This window comes from Lontra canadensis, unplaced genomic scaffold (genome assembly GCF_010015895.1).
Source record: "Lontra canadensis isolate GAN:19392208 unplaced genomic scaffold, GSC_riverotter_1.0 scaffold7, whole genome shotgun sequence".
NCBI lineage: Eukaryota > Metazoa > Chordata > Mammalia > Carnivora > Mustelidae > Lontra > Lontra canadensis.
The window spans coordinates 10,833,073-10,856,734 of record NW_022631001.1 but is presented as its reverse complement, the minus strand read 5'-3'; the positions used below and the strand labels follow the sequence as shown (position 1 = coordinate 10,856,734).

At 36.2% G+C, this 23,662-nt stretch overlaps 1 protein-coding gene across 1 annotated transcript in view; it reads right to left on the bottom strand.

Moving 5' to 3' along the window:
- NOX4 (NADPH oxidase 4) overlaps window positions 1-23,662 on the bottom strand; it is a 172,311-nt gene that overhangs the window by 101,477 nt on the left and 47,172 nt on the right. Inside the window, exons 7-8 of the mRNA XM_032852839.1 lie at window positions 17,498-17,570; window positions 12,599-12,679 (exon numbers count right to left, since the gene is read on the bottom strand). Of these exons, the coding sequence (XP_032708730.1) occupies window positions 12,599-12,679; window positions 17,498-17,570 (154 nt within the window). The remainder of the gene's footprint in view (window positions 1-12,598; window positions 12,680-17,497; window positions 17,571-23,662) is intronic.

The window sequence follows — 23,662 nt, the reverse complement described above, 5'->3', positions numbered from 1 at the left end:
AGCACTCTGTTGTCACCATCTTGAAATGCTTAATAATTTTTTTTAAAGATTTTGTTTATTTATTTATTTGACAGAGAGAGATCACAAGTAGGCAGAGAGACAGGTAGAGAGAGGGAGAAGCAGGCTCCCTGCTGAGCAGAGAGCCCAATGTGGGGCTCGATCCCAGAACCCTGAGATCTTGACCTGAGCTGAAGGCAGAGGCTTAACCCACTGAGCCACCGAGGCACCCCTAAATGCTTAATAATTTTTTATGAAAGGGCCTCACATTTTCATTTTACAGTGAGCCCTGCAAATTAAGTAGCCAGCCACAGACACTATGCAGCTTCCAAAACTAAACCTTGGAGCCTAAGAACACAGGATCAAGACCGGAACATTCCTTAAGTGCATAAAGTTAAATAGGCCATTTTACAAACTTTCCTCAGCTGAAAAAGTGAGATAGTTCATGTTCCTCTCTACTCCATGGGTATATAAAGTAAAGGACTTTGACCTCTTGGGAAGAAAAAATGTGTAAGCATCCAATATTTTTTAGTATATCCTTTGCTTTCAGGCCTCACTAAAATGGTGGTGGGAATAAAAGAATGATTTCACAGTTCAGAAAAACACTGTACTAAAGATATTTCTTAAACTTAGCCCTTGTTCTTCTCCTTCCTCCTCAAATTTGTTAACCTTCACCCAGCCCGGACCACTTGTTATTATGAATAAGATCCAGGAAGAAAAGTGAGATTAAATTATGTGAGAAAGTATTTGGTCTGAAACTCACTATTCTTATCCTCAAAGTAGGAAAGAAGTAAACTTACAATTTAGATTAAAAACTTGTGAACAAAAGCAGCTTCCAACACAAGTGAATTTATATACATGAAAATGCTCTGTATATCCTACATCTATCTACCCAGGCATATGGAATCCTTAAGGGAGAAAAACCCACATGACCTCAATACCTACCTCCACCTGCTTCCAAGATAAAATATCAGCAAAAGTACATAAATCATAAGAGCTTAGTCCACAATTAATATACAGAAAAATCTTTTTTTTGCACAAAAACGAAAATCAATCCTATGAATGGGAAATTAGAAGTGGAGGGAAAAACACATCATAAAGACCATAGTTGCATAGAATATTATGTTATTAACATATGGGCAATACGTAAATATTATGTGACAGAGATTTTAATTCCAGATAAGAAAGATTAGACCTTTAGGAATTGTATTCACTCTATATATTCGGGTAAACAATTCAAAAGCCAAAAAGTGAAAGAAAACAAAGAGATGAAATTATTTTCTTCTGCAATCCAAAGAATTTTTAGCCACAGAACTACACAAAAGTCTCCAACAAAATATGTGCCAATCTGCAAGATGACCAAAATAATCAAGTCTTAAAGACTAATTCCTCTGGCACAAGAATTGATATACTAGTTACCATAAGAACTTATTACCCAGAGAATACTGAACATAAGCAACGGTCCTTAAATGGGAATCCAATTACACTGAAACAAATACACAGATTATTTCTTATTATTATCTGCAATGTTTTGATAATTGGGGAAACCTGGAAGGGCCTAGAAGGACAACAAATTCCTAGCCAAAAGCCAATTAATACAGCCCCACTTAATCCAGCACACACTCAACAGTGACTTGTGACAAGGATTCCGTTGATAAAGATGGGTAAGAAACATTCTTGCCCTCAAAAACAGTATAATTAACCTAGAATATATCACTGCTGTATTGTCTTTTCTCTTTCGTATTGGAACTCAAAGATCCATAATGCGGTAGGCAGAAGAGAGCACTAGACTAAATTCTACCATTCCACCACAACTCCAGCTGTAGCCCAACTTCTCCCTTTTATTTAAGATTTTACATAATGTATCTTATTCTGTACTCATGGATATATGGTATTTATGGGAATTACTTTCTTCCCTCAGGATACTTTCAAGGAGTATATATACATAAGTTCTTTCTTTTTTTCTGTACAATTCCTATTCTCCTTAATCTATGTTGTGAGCAATGACAGGCAATGAGGCCTGGTAACAGATTTTGAAATATGTGGACCCCCTGTCCGCTGAACAAAGAGCCATATACACACAGTGTAGCAAGAATACTGGTAAGAGTATCTCTTCCACTGTATTTTTATTAGCTCTAGTCTAGAACCTAGCTTTTTTCATTGCTATTTTCAAGTCATCTGGAAGAATTTTGGATGTTAGTGTACCACATAGATATAATTTTATTATTAGGGTTATTATAAAGTTGTATTTATTATGTACCATAACAAGATTGAACGTTGTAAGAAACATTTATAAAACAACACAAAATTTTTTTTCATTTTCTTCTTACCGTCTTCTCGGAGGACTAAATTTCTTCAAAACCTTGAAATCTATGTAACTTGTAACAAAATTGAATTTCTTACTCAAAACCCACAAAATACACACATAACACTCACCAACTTTTATAGATAAATTGGACAGTTACTCCAGAGTTTCACATGACATGAATATATTTCTTTCATAAGCAAAGTGCCTTCCAAGCCATGAATAAATAACTCATTAATTCAAGAAAGGATTAGAAATTAAATACATAGATTCTAGGGACAGACTGTGGGTCAATCCTTAGCCCTAGCAGGCCCTAACTAGGTGGTTTTAAATAACCATTTAAAACCATTTATATTCAATCATTTAATTTAACCTTCTGTGCCTCATTTTCCCATTTGTAAAATGAGGTATATAAGAATAGTACTTACCTCATAGTGCTAGGAGATTTAGAAAAAAAAAAAAAAACCTCTGTGTGCACGTGGCGGGGGGGTCATTTATGTATATATGAATGTGTACATAAATTAGTGCTAAGAACAGTACCTGTCGCATACTGAATTATTATATAAACCTTGGAAATTATTATGATGAGTACCACTATTACCCTCTAAAATGATAATGTGATTGACAGGTTCAAAGCTATATTTATTAGGTAAATTCTCCTTACAGCACCATCATGTGAGAAGAAAATTGTCCCAGTGTTTCTTATGTTCCCCACAATCTATTGTTTTGAACTCTGGATAAAACTGAAGAGGAGATATAAAATGTATAAATGTAATATTACAGCTCTCTAGTAAAACTCTAGCTTTAAAAGGCTTCGTTCAGTTCAGATATTTTTTGGGCCACATACAGCCTTGTGAATCTAATGAAAGTTAAAAGTGTGTATGTGTGTGTGTATAATATATTAAATATAAATATATATATGTATATATGTTTACACACACACAGGGGCTTGTATTCAGGAACTCATGGATCCCAGCAATAATTCAATGATTCTTAGAGATTATGAATCCTAATAGAGAACTCCCACTCTACTGAAAGAGAAGTAGGATTTTGAGGTAGAAGTAAAAGGCATCAAACTTACAATAATGATGTGCACCTATCAGAAATTAAGCACCTAGAAACTATTCAGAACACGTTACCTGTAAGAGTGATGAGTAGTATACAAAAGATTGAGCCACAACCATGAAAATGCAAATCCTCACCTTCTAACTAACATGGTAGAGGACATTCATTTATGATCTGTAAAGTGGGACAAAGCTACACAAACTTACTGTGTTTATTATTTGAAGGTTCTAGTCTCCCAAATACCTATGTAGATCCCTTATTTGAGGTAAGGTGATCTTTTGTGGCTCATTCGCCCAGAACTTTCCCCTAATGCCTAGGAATAGATGGAATCACCGTATGTCCTGGTTTACCCACAAGTCACTGCTCAGTTATTAATAGCATTCCAATTCATTCTCAGAAATGTCTGGTTTGGACAATACATTATATGGCCAATTGAAATCTAGAGACAAGGAAAGGAACGTGGAAAAGTAGGTGTAGGAAAATAAACTATTCTTCCCCGGTGCTAGAATAGAGTTGGCTTAACATAACACCTCTGGGCCTTCCTTTCCCTGGGCTTCACCAAGTTCCCTTTGACTTTTTAGGAGCAAATGTCTCTGACTAGTGGGAAGATCACCCGGGCCTTTGTGGGTGAAACAAGCCCTCAGTGCAAGTGGCTTTGGGAATCAGTGACTTTCAACACTTATCTAAACTGCATAAATACCTCTACCCTCCAACAGAATGTTCTTAATTTCCTCCTCCTAAGGGCCTAGTGGAGGGAGGACAAGCCAGTACAGTAAGCCTAACTTCATAAATATTTGTCTAACCCTGGTTAACTTCTTGAGCCTAAACTCCTATGAAGCCGACGGTGCCTCTGGTTTATTAATGTCCTTGTGGACAAAGGCTGTCCACCCTGCCTGCCCTCGCTGAAAGAATAAATGATTTTAGAAACATGCACATAGAAACCCATTCCTTTTAAATCCCCCTAGAAAAAAGGATTCAAGGAGAATATAAATCATGCTCTTCAGTGAACTCTTGCCAGGAAGTAGTCCCAAAAGGCAAAGAGCTCTGTTTGAAACAACAATGTGCCATGTAATAAATAAGTAATATATATTAATTTATATAATAAAATAAGGTCTGAGAGGTCCAGCAGAACTAGCACAACAATATTATTTACACAATTAATTGCCATACATGCATCGGAGGAGGCCTTTCCCCCTCCCTTTTTCGGAATCATGACATTTTGATTCCTCTCTCATGTAAATAAAAAAGTAAAATACAGTCACTATGCACCTAACACCCCGAGCTAGAGCCAGTGGGTGTTGACTCTGAGAGGCCAAGGTGCCAAATCTCATTTATAACGCATTCCCTCCACAAGCCTATCAAAGGAGTAGGGTTAGTCTCTCAGCTGAGGCTCTGTGACATTCATAATTGCTTTTCCCTCCAATATCCCTTTTATCAGTAAGTGAGAATGACAGTATATATATCCTCCTGATGAGTTTCTCAAATGAAAATAAAGAAATGTCCAGTTACATTCATGTCTGAAAAGAGGAAACAGTTTTGGCTTTTTTTTTTCCTTCAAATGTCTTCTGAATTGAAATATCTTTAATACAGCACACAAATAGCAACCTCCTAGAAAGGTGTATTAAAAATTAAAAAGAAAAAAAAAATCCCCTCAGGAGGAGGCTTGTCTTGCAAGTTCCAGAGTAAACCTTTATTGTTAAAATCAATTGAATTTTTGAAACCTAACAATGTTATAAAAATTGTTGCCCTCTCAAGGAATATTCTTTTGATCTGCTAAGCAGTTTTCATTATACTTTCATCAAATTACTTTGTAGATAGGAAAATCTGGGCTCTTCAAAAGTGTTGTGTCTTTATAAAAACAAAAACAAAACAAAGATTCTTCCAACAGTTAAATGTAGGGTTTCTTCCTAATATAGCTATTAGGTATTTGCAAAAGTATAATTTTTTTTCCTGCTAATCCTTGAATATGCCTATATAATGCTTACATTGTTATATTCACTTATTTAGTGAGTGTTCACTGAGACAACCTGATGATGTAAGTGACTTTATTAATCCCATCTAGTAGTTAAGAAAAAAAAATAGGTCAAATTATCTGGCAAGGTGATACAGCTATTAATGATGTACCTCTTAATTGCCATGCTTTTTTGACCTCTTGGAAAGGAAAATTAGCATATTTTAAAGATACATTTGACCAATGAAAAGAAACATCTGAGCTGAGCATATATGAAATGTTTTTTTAGGGTTTCATGCAATAGATTTGCATATAAATAATTTTAAAAATCTAAGACACAGGTAACAAGTACAAAAACGAGGTTAAGATAAGGGACAGGTAATTATGGAACAAGACAACCAGGTCCTAAATAATGGCTGCAATATTTGGAGCAAAAAAGATAAACTTTCCATGTTACCAATGTCGTATCAAATACACCCAGAGCACTGCATGTAGTGTGGTTTCCACTTTTTAAAGGGATCCAAGGGAAGCATACCAAACAGCAGCCAGCCTAAGTTAGTGGTGAGGAGTGTGGGCCCAGGAATCTGATCCCTGGGTTCAAACCCAAACTCTTTTACTAACTACCCATGACTTTTAACAAGTTACTTCCGCCTGCCACTACCCCTGCTCTGTCACCTGGACAATGAGAATAATGATCACCGTCATCATCATCACAACAACCACAACAGCAACAGCAGCAGATTTTATCAGGGTTGTTGGGAGGACTGAATGAGATCAAACATTAGTAAGGTACAAGGTAAGCACTCAATGAATATTCACTGTTAACATATATTTTTTTTTAAAGTTTGGAATAATGAGGAGATTTGATATGATCATCAAGCATGGAACAGATGAGCAGAATTTGAAGGAGATTTAGTCACGGCCACTGAAGTCCCTGATTTAAATTAAAATAAATTCTGTCTCTAAAGGGAAAGAACTTTGTGAAAATTAGAGTTTCCTAAAGATAGAATTGGCTTTTCAGAATTAGATATTTACTTAGTTTGTATGGGAGACTCAAGGCATCTTACTCAAGATATCCTTTAAGCTTCCTTCAAAATTTGAGATTCTATGAAAACAAAATTGACCTTCAAAAAATCACTATTCCTCCTATTGCAAAAGTCTGCTTAGGCAGAGAAGCTAGCCAACAATCTCTAATCATTTCATCCTTGAAGCCTAAAATTTTCTTAAATTCCCAGTCTACATTGCCTCTTTAATTTTGAACTACCAGAATTCTTGAAAAGAAAATGTTTATACATGGAAAATACACAGTCTAAAATTCTCTCTAGCTCTTTCAACTGATGTTTTAATTCTAAACTAATTACCAATGCTGGGAGACTAAAGATCATATATTGTTCCACCATACCTCATTACTGTACTTAGCACACTGATGGAAACAGTAAATGCCCAGAAAATACTGATTTCCTGTCCCTACAAAAAGCACACCCTTTAACAGAAATCTCAATATAAATCCAAGAAACTTATTTTTAATAATAGCACTGTATTTCCTTATATGAGCAAAAGCTAGAGAATGAAATTATCAAGGTATTTCATAAAGCAAAGATATAATCTATGTTCTCAACATTGGCACAAATGATAATAATTTCAATAGATTTACTTAGATCCTTTAGCAATTAAAAAATTTTTTGAGAAATATTCGATTTTGAAAAAGCTATAAGTTTTTACCACCAGTAAGCTTTCCCATACCAGGAGTATAATCGATATGGCTTTATTCAAAATTTTTCACAGGTTTATAAAACTTTAGTTATAAGATGGAAAAGTTCTGAGGATCTAAAGTTATAAGATGGAAAAGTTCTAAATATTATTAACCATAGCATGATAACTATAGTTAATAATACCATACTATACACTTAAGATTTCCTAAGAGAGTAGATCTGAAGCAACCTCATGGGCAGGGGAGGTAACTGTAAAGTGTTGGATATGTTAATTCATTTGGTTGGGATAACCATTTCACAACATATATGTATTTTATCACGGTGTATACTTAAAATATATTACTTTGCAATATACAATATATATAATTTTATAAAATATACTTCAATAAAAACTTAATTTCATAAAAATGTATACTATGCTTATAGAATTATATATTTGTTGCATGACACTGATTTCAGTATTAGAAGAGGTTTTTTTTACTAATAGTTCATAACAATTAAGTTAAAGAAATTGATTACATATAATTCACTCCGCAGATGCTTTTTGTTATTTCATTGCATAAATTAAAGTCACTTTTTGTTTATGACCCTTGTTTTACAAAAGTAAAGTCATAATTTAAATATGCCTTCTTTTATCCAAAAAATGAAGAAAGAACTCTCAATACAAGCCTCTTTAAACTTAAGAAATCTGTTTGAACTCCTGAACCTTTTTTAAAAAATTGACTCTATTTTGAATTACAAAGAAACAGATATTTTCAGTTTTAACTTAGTACAACATAAAGGCAAAAGAATGAGTAATTAATTATACTAACAAATGATTGCATTTTTCTCTCATCTGTTACAGATAGATGAGAGAGACACAATCCCAGATAAAACAAGATATTAACCTTTAAAAAAATTCTTAACACCCAGTTCTCAGTACAGAGCTCTCCAAAAACACAAAACCAATTATTAAAAAAAATAATAATGAGTTTTTGAGTCAGAATGGCCAAATCTGAATCCAGGATCCATCAGTTAAGTAAACTTTAGCAAGTTACTTACTCTCCCTAAACCTCAGTTTTCTGATGTGTAAAGGGGGTTTAATAATATTATTTTACCCTTTGAAAACTCTGATCCCTGAAAACATAAAGCATCTAAATTATTCTGAATTTATCCTTGGCATATAGTAAGCATTATGTAATTATTTTAAATTACAGTTAACATTAGTAGCATCTGCTTACTCATAGTTCATTTTATGATAATAGCCCTGACAGCCAAACAAGCCATTTAAATAACAGAGTGTAAACCAAATTTGTACTGAGAGCTTTCTTGGTGTCCTAATATTCCATAGAACATATTATCCCTGCAAAAGGAAAAGAATAGAACCCAGAGCTTCCTCAGACCATGGCCCTCTTCTTTGTGTGGCAGGAATGACTAACCAGAAGCCGGGATAATAATGTGAGGCCATGTTTCTGATGCTCTACAACTGTATGTTCTGGAACCCAGTACAGAATAAATTGAGCCATATAAGGACATATAAGAACCATGAGGACATATAAGAGAGACCCATATAATACTACTGTCTAAAACAGTGGTCTCCAAAATCAGAGGGGAAAAAAAAAAAAGCATTTTAAACATGCGCCCTGAAATAAATACATAATTTATGTTATGTGACCTACTGTACAAAGTACGTTAGAAAACATTCTGAGGAAAGGATTAACAGATCTGAACCTTTCTCCAAACACCGTCTCCTTGGAAACATTTTGGGCTATGATAAATGGGGAATGCCAGCTGTGTTTCCAGGCAACATTGTTTATTATTGGTGGAACGCATCTGGACCAAGAGGTCTATGAGTGAACTATAAAATCATTCAGGACTCACAGACCTCAGTTTACTGTATGAGGTGTGTTCTCACAACGGAGGGCATCTCTTGAGGAGATTGGGGCTGCTACCAAGATACTGGTTTCTGTGGAGCTTGAGCCTTATGCAAGGCAAGTTAGTCCATGCCTACCTATGTGGCTTATTCATCTTGAAACTAAGTTGGGGGGCGAGGGAGAAGAGGTGGGAAATGATTCCTAACCAACCAGAGGGATCTCCAAAGAAATAGGACCTGACATTATCCTATTGACTTTCTATGTTTCCTATCCTCTATTACTCTACTCAGTCAAGCGAACCTGAAGTTAGACGATGGCCTATTGTGTTATATTAGTGTGAGTCTCAAGACGAAACCACAGTCCACTCTGGCGATCACAGAGATACATAAATACATATTATGTACATATATTATTTCCTTCCTCTAAGCTAATGGATTATTTTAAACACTATACCATTGAATAAACTGCTTCGGTTGACACACTTTTCAGAACACTTGGGGTAGGGGGCGCCTGGGTAGCTCAGTCAGTTAAGTGGCTGCCTTCAGCTCAGGTCATGATCCCAGGATCCTAGGCTCAAGCCCCACATCAGGCTCCCTGCTCAGCAGAGAGTCTGCTTCTCCCTTTCCCTCTGCTTGTCACTCTGCCTACTTATGCTTTCTCTCTAGTTCTCTGTCAAATAAATAAATAAAATATTTTTTTTTTAAAAAAGGAACTCCTCTGTTTAAAAAAAGAAGAAGAAGATATTTGGAGTATATTCTTTGTAACAATCTTAGGATATGCTCTTTTTTTCCTTTGTGATCTGATGTTTTTTACACATCCTTGTCTTTGGTCATTGTAAACCTTTGGCTTTCTCTGCAAGTATTATTACAGCCAGGCCTTTTTGTTTTGTTTTTATTTTTATTCATTTCTTTTTATTAAGTTTTGTATTTTAATTCCAACATAGTTAACATATAGTGTCACATTAATTTCAGTGATTCAATAATTCTAATCTTTAATCAGTGTTCTGTGAACCCCAATGTTTATAGCAGCATTATCAACAATAGCCCAACTATATGGAAAGAGCCCAACTATCCATCAACGGATGACTGGATAAAGAAGCTGTGTGGGGTGTGTGTGTGTGTGTGTGTGTGTGTGTGTGTGTGTGTATACATATAAAACATGAAAAAGAACATGAACACAGTGGAAGGTAAAAAAGATGGGTGGGGGAAGCAAACCAAAAGACTCTTAACTATAGAGAACAAACTAAAGGCTGACAGAAGGAGAGGGCAGGGAATGGGCTAGATGCTTGGTGAGTATTGAGGGCACTTGTGAAGAGTGCTGGGTTATATGTAAGTGATGAATTACTAAATTCTATATCTGAAACAAATTTTACCATACATGCTAACTAGAATTTAAATAAAAACTTGAAATTAAAAAAAAACAAAACAAAAACAATAGTCAGTGTTCATCCTAAGTGTACTCTTTAACCCCTATTTAATCACTTATTTCACCCATCCCCCCACCCGCTTCCCCTCTGGTAACCATCAGTTTGTTTTCTATAGTTAAGAGTCTGTTTTTTAGTTTGTGCCTTTCTTACTTTTTTTCTTTTGCTTTTTTGTTTTGTTTCTTAAATTCCACAGAGTGAGATTATATGGTGTTTGTCTTTCTCTGACAGACTTAGTTCACTTTGCATTATACTTTCTAAGATCATCCATAGTTGCAAATGGCAAGATTCCATTCTTTTTTATGGGCGAATAATATTTCAGTGTATATATATACTACATCTTCTTTATCCAGTCATCAATGGGTGGACATATGAGCTGCTTCCATAGTTGGGCTATTGTAAATAATGCTGCTATTAACACAAGGGTGCATGTATCTTTGATTTAGTGTTTTTGTATTCTTTGGGTAAATACCCAGTGGTGTGACTGGTAGATCATAGGGTAGTTCTATTTTTAACTTTTTGAGGAAACTCCATGTTGTTTTCCACGTGGCTGCACTAGTATTCAGGCCCACCAACAGTGCAAGGCCGGGGAGGGGTTTCGATATCTCCACATCCCTGCCAACACTTGTTGTTGCTTGTGTTTTTTGTTTTAGCCTGAGGTATGGAGTGATATCTCATTGTAGTTTTGATTTGTATTTCCCTGATAAGTGATGTTGTGCATCTTTTCCTATGTCTGCTGGCCATCTGGATGTCTTCTTTAGGGAAATATCTGTTGATGTCTACTGCTGATATTTTAAAGATTTATTTATTTTCTAGAGTGAGTGCGTGCCCATGAGCCGGAGGAGGAGAAGAGGGCAAGGGAGAGACAGAATCTCAAGCAGACTCCCCACTGAATGTGGAGCTTGATGTGGGGCTTGATCTCACAACCTTGACATCACGACCTAAGCCAAAATCAAGAGTCAACGCTTAACCAACTGAGCAACTCAGGCACCTGTTCATGTCTTCTGCCCATTTTTTAATTGGATTATTTGGTTTTGGGATATTGACTTATATCAGTTCTTTACATATTTTGGATACTAAATCTTCATTAGGTAAATCATTTGCAAATATCTTCTTCCATTCAGTAGGTTGCCTTTTAGTTTTGTTAATTGTTTCCTTCACTGTGCAGAAGTTTTTGATTTTGATGTAGTCTCAATAGTTTACTTCGCTTTTATTTCCCTTCCCTCCGGAGACACATCTAGAAAAATGTTGCTCTGGACTGTTAGGCCTTTTTAAACTAAAAACTGGCAACTCTATTGCTATAAATTCTGCAGCAGCAAGACATAAGGAATTCCTAAAAATACAAAAACTAAAATACTTTCTTGAAGTCTTCTCTTCCTACTAACTTTCTCTTAGACATTATCAGAGCATAACCATAGAGCAGCCCCTGGGCAGCTCTGTCAGTTTACTGCCCACCTCTTCATTGTGGCTCAGGTCATGATCTCAGAATTATGAGATCACGCTCAGTGTCGGGCTCCATGATGGGCATGGAGTCTGCTCAAGATTCTCTCTCTCCCTCTGCTACTTCCCCCATCTCCCTCTACCTTCTCTCTCTAAAAAGGAAAAAAAAAAAAAAAAAGGATGTAACTATAGAGGACTACAATTTAAAAATTGCAATACTGTGGGGGCACCTGAGTGGCTCAGTTGGTTAAGTGTCTGACTCTAGATTTCAGCTCAGGTCATGGTCTCAAGGTCCTGGGATCAAACCCCACATTGGGCTTCATCTTCAGTGAGGAGTCTGCTTCTCTCTCTTTCTCCCTCTCTCTCTGCCCCTCCACCTGCTCACACACTCTCTCTCTAATAAATACATCTCGTAAAAAGAAACCTGCAATACTGTGGGACAAGTAACTCTTTCAGTTTTATTTTTTTTAAAGATTTTAATTATTTATTTGACAGGGAGAGAGAGCACAAGCAGGGGGAGCAGAAGAGGGAAAAGCAGGCTCCCCACTGAACAGAGAGCCAGATATGGGTCCAAGCCCAGAACCCTGGAATCATGACCCAAGCTGAAAGCTGGTGCCTAACTGACTGAGCCACCCAGGTGCCCCAATTCTTTCAGTTTTAATACATTTTTATACTACTTTCATTAAAATATGCTATGCTAAAAGTAGAACTATCTTCATTCTTGAGACAACTCTCAATTCCGAGTAACCAAATAATTTTACCACTTCCTATGAAAATTCCTATAATCTTTCATTACCCCATGTTTAGGTATACATGTTTTTAAAAATATTTAAAAATATTTTTAAAACTTACCCTGAAACATGTAACATCAGCAGCATGTAGAAGACAAAGAAGAGATTATGAGTATACCAGAAGATGTCATAGTTGGAAACTCTGAAAAAGCAAGTAACTTCATTTCAATGCTACTTTACACTCCATCATTTCGGATACATGTCACAGTTGAAGAAAGTTAAAATAAGAGTTATCTCAGATTCATCTACTAGTATCGAAGTATTAACACATCATGCAGAGAGAACTGAAAAATTATAAATAACACTTTATAATTTTGAAGGTTCTTTGTATTTCAAATAAAGATACATGGAAGGAATTAAAATAAAATATTTAAAGTTATGATAATGTAAGATTGAGGAGTAGGTAATAGAATGCTAATATGCACCTTTACTGTCCTTTTGATCACTATGCTCGATTTCCAAATGATATCTAAAACAAATAATGCTCTTATCCCAATACACACTGTGGGAGTAGTCCAAAGGAAAGGTAAATTGGGAGAAATTAAATAAATGCTCATTAAAGTTTTCTATTCTTTTCCTGAACAGTATACATGCTAAAAATAACACTTTGGTGTTAGTGGTCTGGGAGAGAACCAAGAGCCTGAAAAGGAAAGGCTATGATAAGCACCATCTATGAAATTTTTGAGAAAAGTAGAAAGACTTAACAGTTACTTCATTTCATATGTCTGGGTGGATATTCATATCAGAATCTTGGAGGTGGAGGGCAGAAATTGGTAAAAGCTTCTCAGAAGATTCTGTTACAACCCCTAGACCCTCTTAGAAACCCTGATTTAGGCAGTATCCAATTGAACGGCATTTACTTTATCCACAGCTTTTGCTATCTTGCTAACAAGATCATTATCATCCTCGTAACATATGTCTTTTTTGCACATATCTGATTTCTTTTTGAACCTAAATTCCTAGAAGTGGAAATACTACGTCAAAGGACACACATTTTGTTTTTGATACACATTGCCCATTGCTCTCTGAAGATATGTATCAATTATAAACCGCACTATAGAGTAGGACAGCCTGTTTCTCAAGCCCAGACTCCACTTCATATGTTTCCATTATTTTGTATTAAGTGGAATTGGGTATTATTTCCTTTGTGTGCTACTTGCTGTTAATTCTTCTGTGATTTATCTCTTCAAGATAATTATCCATTTCTACATTTTCTTAATTGTTGTATGTAAACTATTTAAATTTTAAGTATATACTAGTTCCATATAATTACAATAATTTATTATTGGGCAAAGTTTCTTCTAAATTTTTAATGGCATAATTTTTTTTTACAGTTACCTCTAATTTACTAGAATTTCATTCATACAAATTTACTTTCCTCATAACTTTGTTATGGCATCTTTTTTATTCAACAGCTTCATATATAGCAAAGTCCCTTCCAGGGCTTTCTATGAACTCTGTCATTAGATTCAATTCCTTAGTCATTTTTGCAATTAAGTCCTATTGTTTTAAGTTACTGAAGAAGCCTAATCATGCTAATGTTTAGTAAGCCACACTCCCCCTTTTATTCCTCTCTGGAACATGTACTTGAATGTTCCCTCAGATGAACTTTAGAACTGTTTTGCTAAGTTCAAAAGCAAACAAAATAATCTATCTTGGATTTTGATTGGAATTGCAACAACCTATAAAATGATTGAGGAAAAACTCCATCTTTATGGAGTTATGGAATAAAGACAGTCTTTATTCAAATCTCTACTTATGTCTCTCAGTGAAGGTCTTTGTTTTTTTAATATAGCTTTCAATAGTTTTTCTTTTTTTTTAAGATTTTATTTATTTATTTATTTGAGAGAGGGAGTGAGAGAGAGCATGAGCCGGGGCAGGAGAGAGGGAGAAGCAGGTTCCCTAAGAAGCATGACCCTGAGATCATGACCCAAGCTGAAGGCAAATGCTTAACTGACTAAGCCACCCAGGTGCCCCTCAATAGTTGCTTATTAAATTTATTTCCAGATATTCTTTGTTCTTGTTGCAATTGTGAGTGGTACCTTTCTATTTTATTCAATTTCCAAACTGTTAATAGCTGTTACATAAAAGCAATTTTTAGTATTTGTTTTTGTGTTCATTTACCTATTCCAAATCTTTAATTAATTTGGTATAATACTATTCTTTTTCCCATAGTTCTTTTGGATTTTCTGGCTAGACGATTTTATATATATATATTATTCCATTGGGAATAATGGGAAATAATGATGACTTGTTGCATTCTTTCTAATGATTCCATTTCTAATAATTAAAATTGTTTCATTTCTTATCATATATAATATCATATATATATCATAATGGTAGAATTAAAAATACCACTTAGGTTTTCCCATAATTTTCTTAGGAACGTATCTTATGTTTCTTTGGTAAGTATGATCTCAGTTCTGGCTTTTATATTTTTTTAATTCTATAAAGGAAATTAATTTCTAGTTTATTCTACTTATTCTAATTCAGAACTAGAGTTCAGATTTAATCACCATTTTTAAAAAATCTATTGAGATGAAAATATGTTTGTATTCCTATCACCTGTTATTAAAAATATATTAATTTATTTTATTTTATTTTATTTTATTTTATTTTATTTAAGATTTTATTTATTTATTTGACAGAGATCACAAGTATGCAGAGAGGCAGGCAGAGAGCGGGGGAAGCAGGCTCCCTGCCGAGCAGAGAGCCCGATGCGGGGCTCGATCCCAGGACCCTGGGATCATGACCTGAGCCGAAGGCAGAGGCTTTTAACCCACTGAGCCACCCAGGTGCCCCTATTAACTTATTTTAAAAGATTGAACACTAATGGACCATTGGTGAATTACTAGACTATATTCAACTACTCAAACAGAGGAGCCATTTGTTCACTCCATTTCTTTAATGTTTTATTTCCTCACTGGTAAAGACAAAAGGTAGAAGAAGATTATCTCCATGATCCAGGGAATCCCTGGGGATTCCATGATTCCCCCCAGGAACGCATGTGTGGCTCAGCCATTTAAAGCATCCAACTCTTGATTTCGGCTCGGGTCACAATCTCAGGCTTGTGAAATCAAGCCCCACATCAGGTTCTGCACCAGTGGGCAATCTGCTTGTGGATTTTTCTCTCCCACTTCCTCAGCCCCTCCCTTTCCCCCCATCTCTATCACTCTAAAATAAATAAATCTTTAAAAAAAATGCCATGATTCCCCCAATAAAGTTTGGAAAAAATAGAGATGATTTTATAATATCTTTTAAGGAAATGAAAAATGGGGCACCTGGCCGGCACAGTCTGTTAAGCAGCTAACTCTTGATTTCAGCTCAAATCATTATCTCACAGTTCTGCAAATGAGCCCCAAGTTGGGCTCTGCCAGCAGGTGGAGTCTGCTTGGGATTCTCTCCCTCTTCTTCTGTCCCTCCCCGCACTCACACATGAGTGCACTCTCCCTCTCTAAAATAAATAAATATATAAATCTTTTTTAAAAAGAAAGCAATGAAAAACCAAACATTAATAAATGTTCTTTGAATTATTACAACCACAAATGTCATGGCTCAGTTGAAAATAGAAGCTGATCTTTATATACCATTTTACAAAACTATCAATTACAGATTTTTTCTTCTAGATGTAGAACACTCAAATATCTTCAAACTTGCAAATAAATGTCAGATGCCCTAATTTTCCTTCAAAAATACCTAAATGAAAATTTTTAAATGAATGCTTTACCTAACTAAAAGAAAATTTCTCCCCACAAAACTGGCACTCTCATACACTGATGTTAGAAATTTGATTCGCCTTCTTGTAAGGTGATTTTTAATTCCTATGAAAGTTCATAGTGCTAATCTCTGAGTGGTGAGTTTACTTGCAATGTTTTATTGCATGTATATATGAATACAGATGGGTTCAGAAGTGCAAGGATAGACTCATTTTAATACTCTGTTGGGTTGGGGCACCTGGGTGGCTCAGTCAGTTAAGCATCAGACTCTTGATTTCAACTCAGGTCATGATCTCAGTCATGAGATGGAGCCCTGTGTCCAACTCTGCACTTAGTACAGAGTCTCCTTGAGATTCTCTTTCTTCCTCTCCCTCTGTACCCCCCAACCAGCTTGATCACATGTGTGCTCTCTCTTTGTCTCTCTAAAATATATAAATAAATAAATATAAATATAGAAAATCTTTTTTAAAAATACTCTACTGAGGCATTATTTTTAAAGTGTGTATATGTGCGCAAGTGTGTGTGTTTCCATTAAATTTCACATCTCAACAAAGAGAATGATCGGGGATTCTTGAATATTACCTATTAAGTCTTCTTTTTGCTTTCTTAAACAAAAAGTTTGACCAGAAACATAAGATGCTGTAAAATAGTATGAAATACAGAATATATCTATCAGGAGGAACATGTGAAAGTGCTCATGAAAATGTATGCCTACAGTTGCTCAAAGCCTAGATGAATAAATATGTAACTAGATGAATAAATATGCATGCAGATATTTCTGATTATTTTAACAGATGTCAACTAACCATGTTTCCAAAGCTTCATTTAGAACACTACATTAAATTGCTGTAAAACAAACTCATACCAGGAAATGAGTTACAAAATAATTGTGATATATTCCTCTGATACATGTTGAATTCAATCTCATGTCTCATAGAGATACACTATCCTTCAGATGTAGGAACTCAAATTTCCTTAGTCATCCAAAAGTCTCCATATGTTTCCTTACCAACACAGAATATTTGACTCAAACAATGAGAATTTTCAAAAACAGGAAATGATACATAGAAATGTTTCTACTTCACTCTTAGTTATCCAAAATAGTCCATTGGCCAGAATGTTGATTGCATTGGCTAAGCATTCCAGTTAATCGAGGCTTTTTCTACATATGAAAGTGAAGATAATCTGAAGAAAATCTAAACACTCTGGCCAGTAAACATTGAAATAATGACTCTGACACTCACCGTATTGCATATGTAGAAGCTGTAATCATTAGGAAGAGCACCAACACCATGCCGACCCCTGTCAGCCCAGGAACTATAAATAATGGATATAAGGACATTTCAACTTAAACCATACTGAGAAAAAAGTAGAAAAATTATTACTTTAAAAAATCCAAATTACCATGCTGCTCTGTGGGAAGCCCAATTCAAATCGCCTATCTCCTTGTATGTTCCCTCTCCAAAAAAGCCTTTTTAAAATTTAAAAACTTAAAAACAGTTTTAAAGTACTTAAGACAAAGCAGCCTTTCTACCTTTAACAGAAGAGTCCACCTCAGTATTTTCAAGTATCCCACTCAGAATGGTGAATGTGTACATACTTGGGACACATTCTACCAAATGTACATACTATATCGAATGTCAGTGATGAAGACAACAGACAGTTTTGGAACACTGAAGAAAGAAAAGAAAAGAAAAAAAAAAAAAAAACAGACAGAAATTAAATATATGTGTAATGGAGAAGCAAAGAGGGACAGCAGGGAAAAACTTCCAAAGACATGAAGAAATGTGAAAGACGGAGTGTTAAGATATGTTCATTATATTGATAGTGATGATGGTTTCATGGATATATGCAAGAGTCAAAACTTATGAGAGTACGCATTAAATAGTACAATTTATTAGATCTTAATTATACATTAATAAAATTGTTTTAAAGGAGGGAAAAATACACAACAGGGCTGGGTTGACATGGAACACTATTTACTGTGTTGTTGTATTTTTTTCCTCCACCACAATACTAAAACTCCCTTACTCTCTCAGCACCTCCCTCCCCTTTTATGGAACTAGTATCTGCTTCAGTTTCAATTCAAATAATTTCTTTTGTGCTTTCCTATCTAGAATGAATAATTTTAAAGAAAAAATAAAACCTAAAGCTTCTAAAAACCACAATGTCAAGTGCAGAACAAAACAATCGTAGATCTCAAGGAAAAGAAAAAAAAAACTAGAGTGCTGATGTTTCCTTAGTATGGAAAATATGCTGTAATCAGTGCTTCTGATATTATATAATACCATTTTTTAACAAAGAAAAAAACTGTGCAAACCTGTTGGTTTTCAAACTTAATGGTGATGTGATAGGTGGCTAAAAATCCAATGTTAGCCCATATAGCACAGCCTATCGAGGAGAGGAGTCAAGACGGCGGAGAAGTAGCAGGCTGAGACTACTTCAGGTTGCGGGAGATGAGCTAGATAGCTTATCTAAAGATTGCAAACACCTACAAATCCGACGGGAGATCGAAGAGAAAAACAGCAATTATAGAAACAGAAAATCAACCACTTTCTGAAAGGTAGGACTGGCGGAGAAGTGAATCCAAAGCGACGGGAAGATAGACCGCGGGGGGAGGGGCCGGCTCCCGGCAAGCGGCGGAGCAACGGAGCCAAAATCAGGACTTTTAAAAGTCTGTTCTGCTGAGGGACATCACTCCAGAGGCTTAACCGGGGTGAAGCCCACGCGGGGTCAGTGTGGCCTCAGGACCCGCAGGGTCACAGAAGGATTGGGGTGTCTCAGTGTCGCAGAGCTTGCAGGTATTAGAATGGGGAAGCCGGCTACAGAGACGGAGCCGAGGATGACTCTCAGCTCGGGGTTACCTTGAACAGGTAGCAAGCTCCGTCAGCTCGGAGCGTGGCCGGAGGCAAGGGTGACGGGAGTAATTGGGTGCTATTCTCTGAGGGCGCACTGAGGAGTGGGGCCCCAGACTCTCGGCTCCACCGGGCCGGAGACTGGGAGGCCGCCATCTTCATTCCCGTCCTCCGGAACTCTACGGAAAGCGCGCAGGGAACAAAAGCTCCCGAAAGCAAACCCGAGCGGATTACTCAGCCCGGCCCCTGGTAAGGGAGGTGCAACTCCGCCTGGGGCAAAGACACTTGAGAATCACTACAACAGGCCCCTCCCCCAGAAGATCAATGAGAAACCCAGCCAGGACCAAGTTCACTTACGAGGAGTGCAGTTTCAATACCAAGGAGGGCAGCGGAATTCCAGAGGAGGAGAAAGCAAAGTACGGAACTCATGGCTTTCTCCCCATGATTCTTTAGCTTTGCAGTTAATTTAATTTTTTTCTTTTTCAATTTTTTTTCCTCTCTTTTTCCGCTAAATTTTTTTAACATTTACCCTTTTCTTTTTTAACGTTTTTTAACTAGTTTATCTAATATATATATATTTTTTTTTCCTTTTTATATTTTTTCATTATTGGTTTTCTTTTGTTCTTTTTTTATTTCTTTGTTTTTTCTTTTTTCTTTTTTTTTTTTCTTTCTGAACCTCTTTTTATCCCCTTCCCCCCCCTCCCTCCACGATTTGGGATCTCTTCTGATTTGTCTAAAGCATATTTTCCTTGGGTTGTTGCCACCCTTTTAGTATTTTACTTGTTCCTTCATATACTCTTATCTGGACAAAATGACAAGGCGGAAAAATTCACCACAAAAAAAAGAACAAGAGGCAGTACCAAAGGCTAGGGACCTAATCAATACAGACATTGGTAATAGGTCAGATCTAGAGTTCCGAAAGACGATTCTCAAGGTTCTAGCTCGGCTCGAAAAAGGCATGGAAAATATTAGAGAAACCCTCTTGGGAGATATAAAAGCCCTTTCTGGAGAAATAAAAGAACTAAAATCTAATCAACTTGAAATCAAAAAAGCTATTAATGAGGTGCAATCAAAAATGGAGGCTCTCACTGCTAGGATAAATGAGGCAGAAGAAAGAATTAGCGATATAGAAGACCAAATGACAGAGAATAAAGAAGCTGAGCAAAAGAGGGACAAACAGCTACTGGACCACGAGGGCAGAATTCGAGAGATAAGTGACACCATAAGATGAAACAACATTAGAATAACTGGGATTCCAGAAGAAGAAGAAAGAGAGAGGGGAGCAGAAGGTATATTGGAGAGAATTATTGGAGAGAATTTCCCCAATATGACAAAGGGAACAAGCATCAAAATCCAGGAGGTTCAGAGAACCCCCCTCAAAATCAATAAGAATAGGTCCACACCCCGTCACCTAATAGTCAAATTTACAAGTCTTAGTGACAAAGAGAAAATCCTGAAAGCAGCCCGGGAGAAGTCTGTAACATACAATGGTAAAAATATTAGATTGGCAGCAGACTTATCCACAGAGACCTGGCAGGCCAGAAAGAGCTGGCATGATATATTCAAAGCACTAAACGAGAAAAACATGCAGCCAAGAATACTATATCCAGCTAGGCTATCATTGAAAATAGAAGGAGAGATTAAAAGCTTCCAGGACAAACAAAAACTGAAAGAATTTGCAAACACCAAGCCAGCTCTACAGGAAATATTGAAAGGGGTCCTCTAAGCAAAGAGAGACCCTATAACTAGTAGATCAGAAAGGAACAGAAACAATATACAGTAACAGTCACCTTATAGGCAATACAATGGCACTAAATTCATATCTCTCAATAGTTACCCTGAATGTTAATGGGCTAAATGCCCCAATCAAAAGACACAGGGTATCAGAATGGATCAAAAAACAAAACCCATCTATATGTTGCCTACAAGAAACTCATTTTAAACCCGAAGACACCTTCAGATTTAAAGTGAGGGGGTGGAAAAGAATTTACCATGCTAATGGACATCAGAAGAAAGCAGGAGTGGCAATCCTTATATCAGATCAATTAGATTTTAAGCCAAAGACGATAACAAGAAATGAGCAAGGACACTATATCATACTCAAAGGATCTGTCCAACAAGAAGATCTAACAATTGTAAATATCTATGTCCCTAACGTGGGAGTAGCCAACTATATAAACCAATTAATAACAAAATCAAAGAAACACATCAACAATAATACAATAATAGTAGGGGACTTTAACACTCCTCTCACTGAAAGGGACAGATCATCCAAGCAAAAGATCAACAAGGAAATAAAGGCCTTAAATGACACACTGGACCAGATGGATATCACAGATATATTCAGAACATTTCATCCCAAAGCAACAGAATACACATTCTTCTCTAGTGCACATGGAACATTCTCCAGAATAGATCACATCCTCGGTCCTAAATCAGGTCTCAACCGGTATCAAAAGATTGGGATCATTCCCTGCATATTTTCAGACCACAATGCTCTGAAGCTAGAACTCAATCACAAGAGGAAATTTGGAAAGAACCCAAATACATGGAGACTAAACAGCATCCTTCTAAAGAATGAATGGGTCAACCAGGAAATTAAAGAAGAATTGAAAAAATTCATGGAAACAAATGATAATGAAAACACAAGAGTTCAAAATCTGTGGGACACAACAAAGGCAGTCCTGAGAGGAAAATATATAGCGGTACAAGCCTTTCTCAAGAAACAAGAAAGGTCTCAGGTACACAACCTAACCCTACACCTAAAGGAGCTGGAGAGAAAACAAGAAAGAAACCCTAAACCCAGCAGGAGAAGAGAAATCATAAAGATCAGAGCAGAAATCAATGAAATAGAAACCAAAAAAACAATAGAACAAATTAACGAAACTAGGAGCTGTTTTTTTAAAGAATTAATAAGATTGATAAACCCCTGGCCAGACTTATCAAAAACAAAAAAAGAGAAAGGACCCAAATAAATAAAATCATGAATGAAAGAGGAGAGATCACAACTAACACCAAAGAAATACAGAAAATTATAAGAACATACTATGAGCAACTCTATGCCAACAAATTTGACAATCTGGAAGAAATGGATGCATTCCTAGAGACATATAAACTACCACAACTGAACCAGGAAGAAATAGAAAGCCTGAACAAACCCATAACCAGTAAGGAGATTGAAACAGTCATCAAAAATCTCCAAACAAACAAAAGCCCAGGGCCAGATGGCTTCCCGGGGGAATTCTACCAAACATTTAAAGAAGAACTAATTCCTATCCTCCTGAAACTGTTCCAAAAAATAGAAATGGAAGGAAAACTTCCAAACTCATTTTCTGAGGCCAGCATCACCTTGATCCCAAAACCAGACAAGGATCCCATCAAAAAAGAGAACTACAGACCAATATCCTTGATGAACACAGATGCAAAAATTCTCACCAAAATACTAGCCAATAGGATTCAACAGTACATTAAAGGGATTATTCACCACGACAAAGTGGGATTTATTCCAGGGCTGCAAGTTTGGTTCAACATCCACAAATCAATTAATGTGATACAACACATTAATAAAAGAAAGAACAGGAACCATATGAATACTCTCAATAGATGCTGATAAAGCATTTGACAAAGTACAGCATCCCTTCCTGATCAAAACTCTTCAAAGTGTAGGGATAGAGGGCACATACCTCAATATTATCAAAGCCATCTATGAAAAACCCATCGCAAATATCATTCTCAATGGAGAAAAACTGAAAGCTTTTCCTCTAAGGTCAGGAACACGGCAGGGATGTCCGTTATCACCACTGCTATTCAACACTAGAAGTCCTAGCCTCAGCAATCAGACAACAAAAAGAAATTAAAGGCATCCAAATTGGCATAGAAGAAGTCAAACTATCACTCTTCGCAGATGATATGATACTATATGTGGAAAGCCCAAAAGACTCCACTCCAAAACTGCTAGAACTGGTACAGGAATTCAGTAAAGTGTCAGGATATAAAATCAATGCACAGAAATCAGTTGCATTTCTCTACACCAACAACAAGACAGAAGAAAGAGAAATTAAGGAGTCAATCCCATTTACAATTGCACCCAAAACTATAAAATACCTAGGAATAAACCTAACCAAAGAGGCTAAGAATCTATACTCAGAAAACTATAAAGTACTCATGAAAGAAATTGAGGAAGACACAAAGAAATGGAAAAATGTTCCATGCTCCTGGATTGGAAGAATAAATATTGTGAAAATGTCTATGCTACCTAAAGCAATCTACACATTTAATGCAATTCCTACCAATGTACCATCCATTTTTTTCAAAGAAATGGAACAAATAATCCTAAAATTTATATGGAACCAGAAAAGACTGCGAATAGACAAAGGAATATTGAAAAAGAAAGCCAAAGTTGGTGGCGTCACAATTCCGGACTTCAAGCTCTATTACAAAGCTGTCATCATCAAGACAGCATGGTACTGGCACAAAAACAGACACATAGATCAATGGAACAGAATAGAGAGCCCAGAAATAGACCCTCAACTCTATGGTCAACTAATCTTCAAC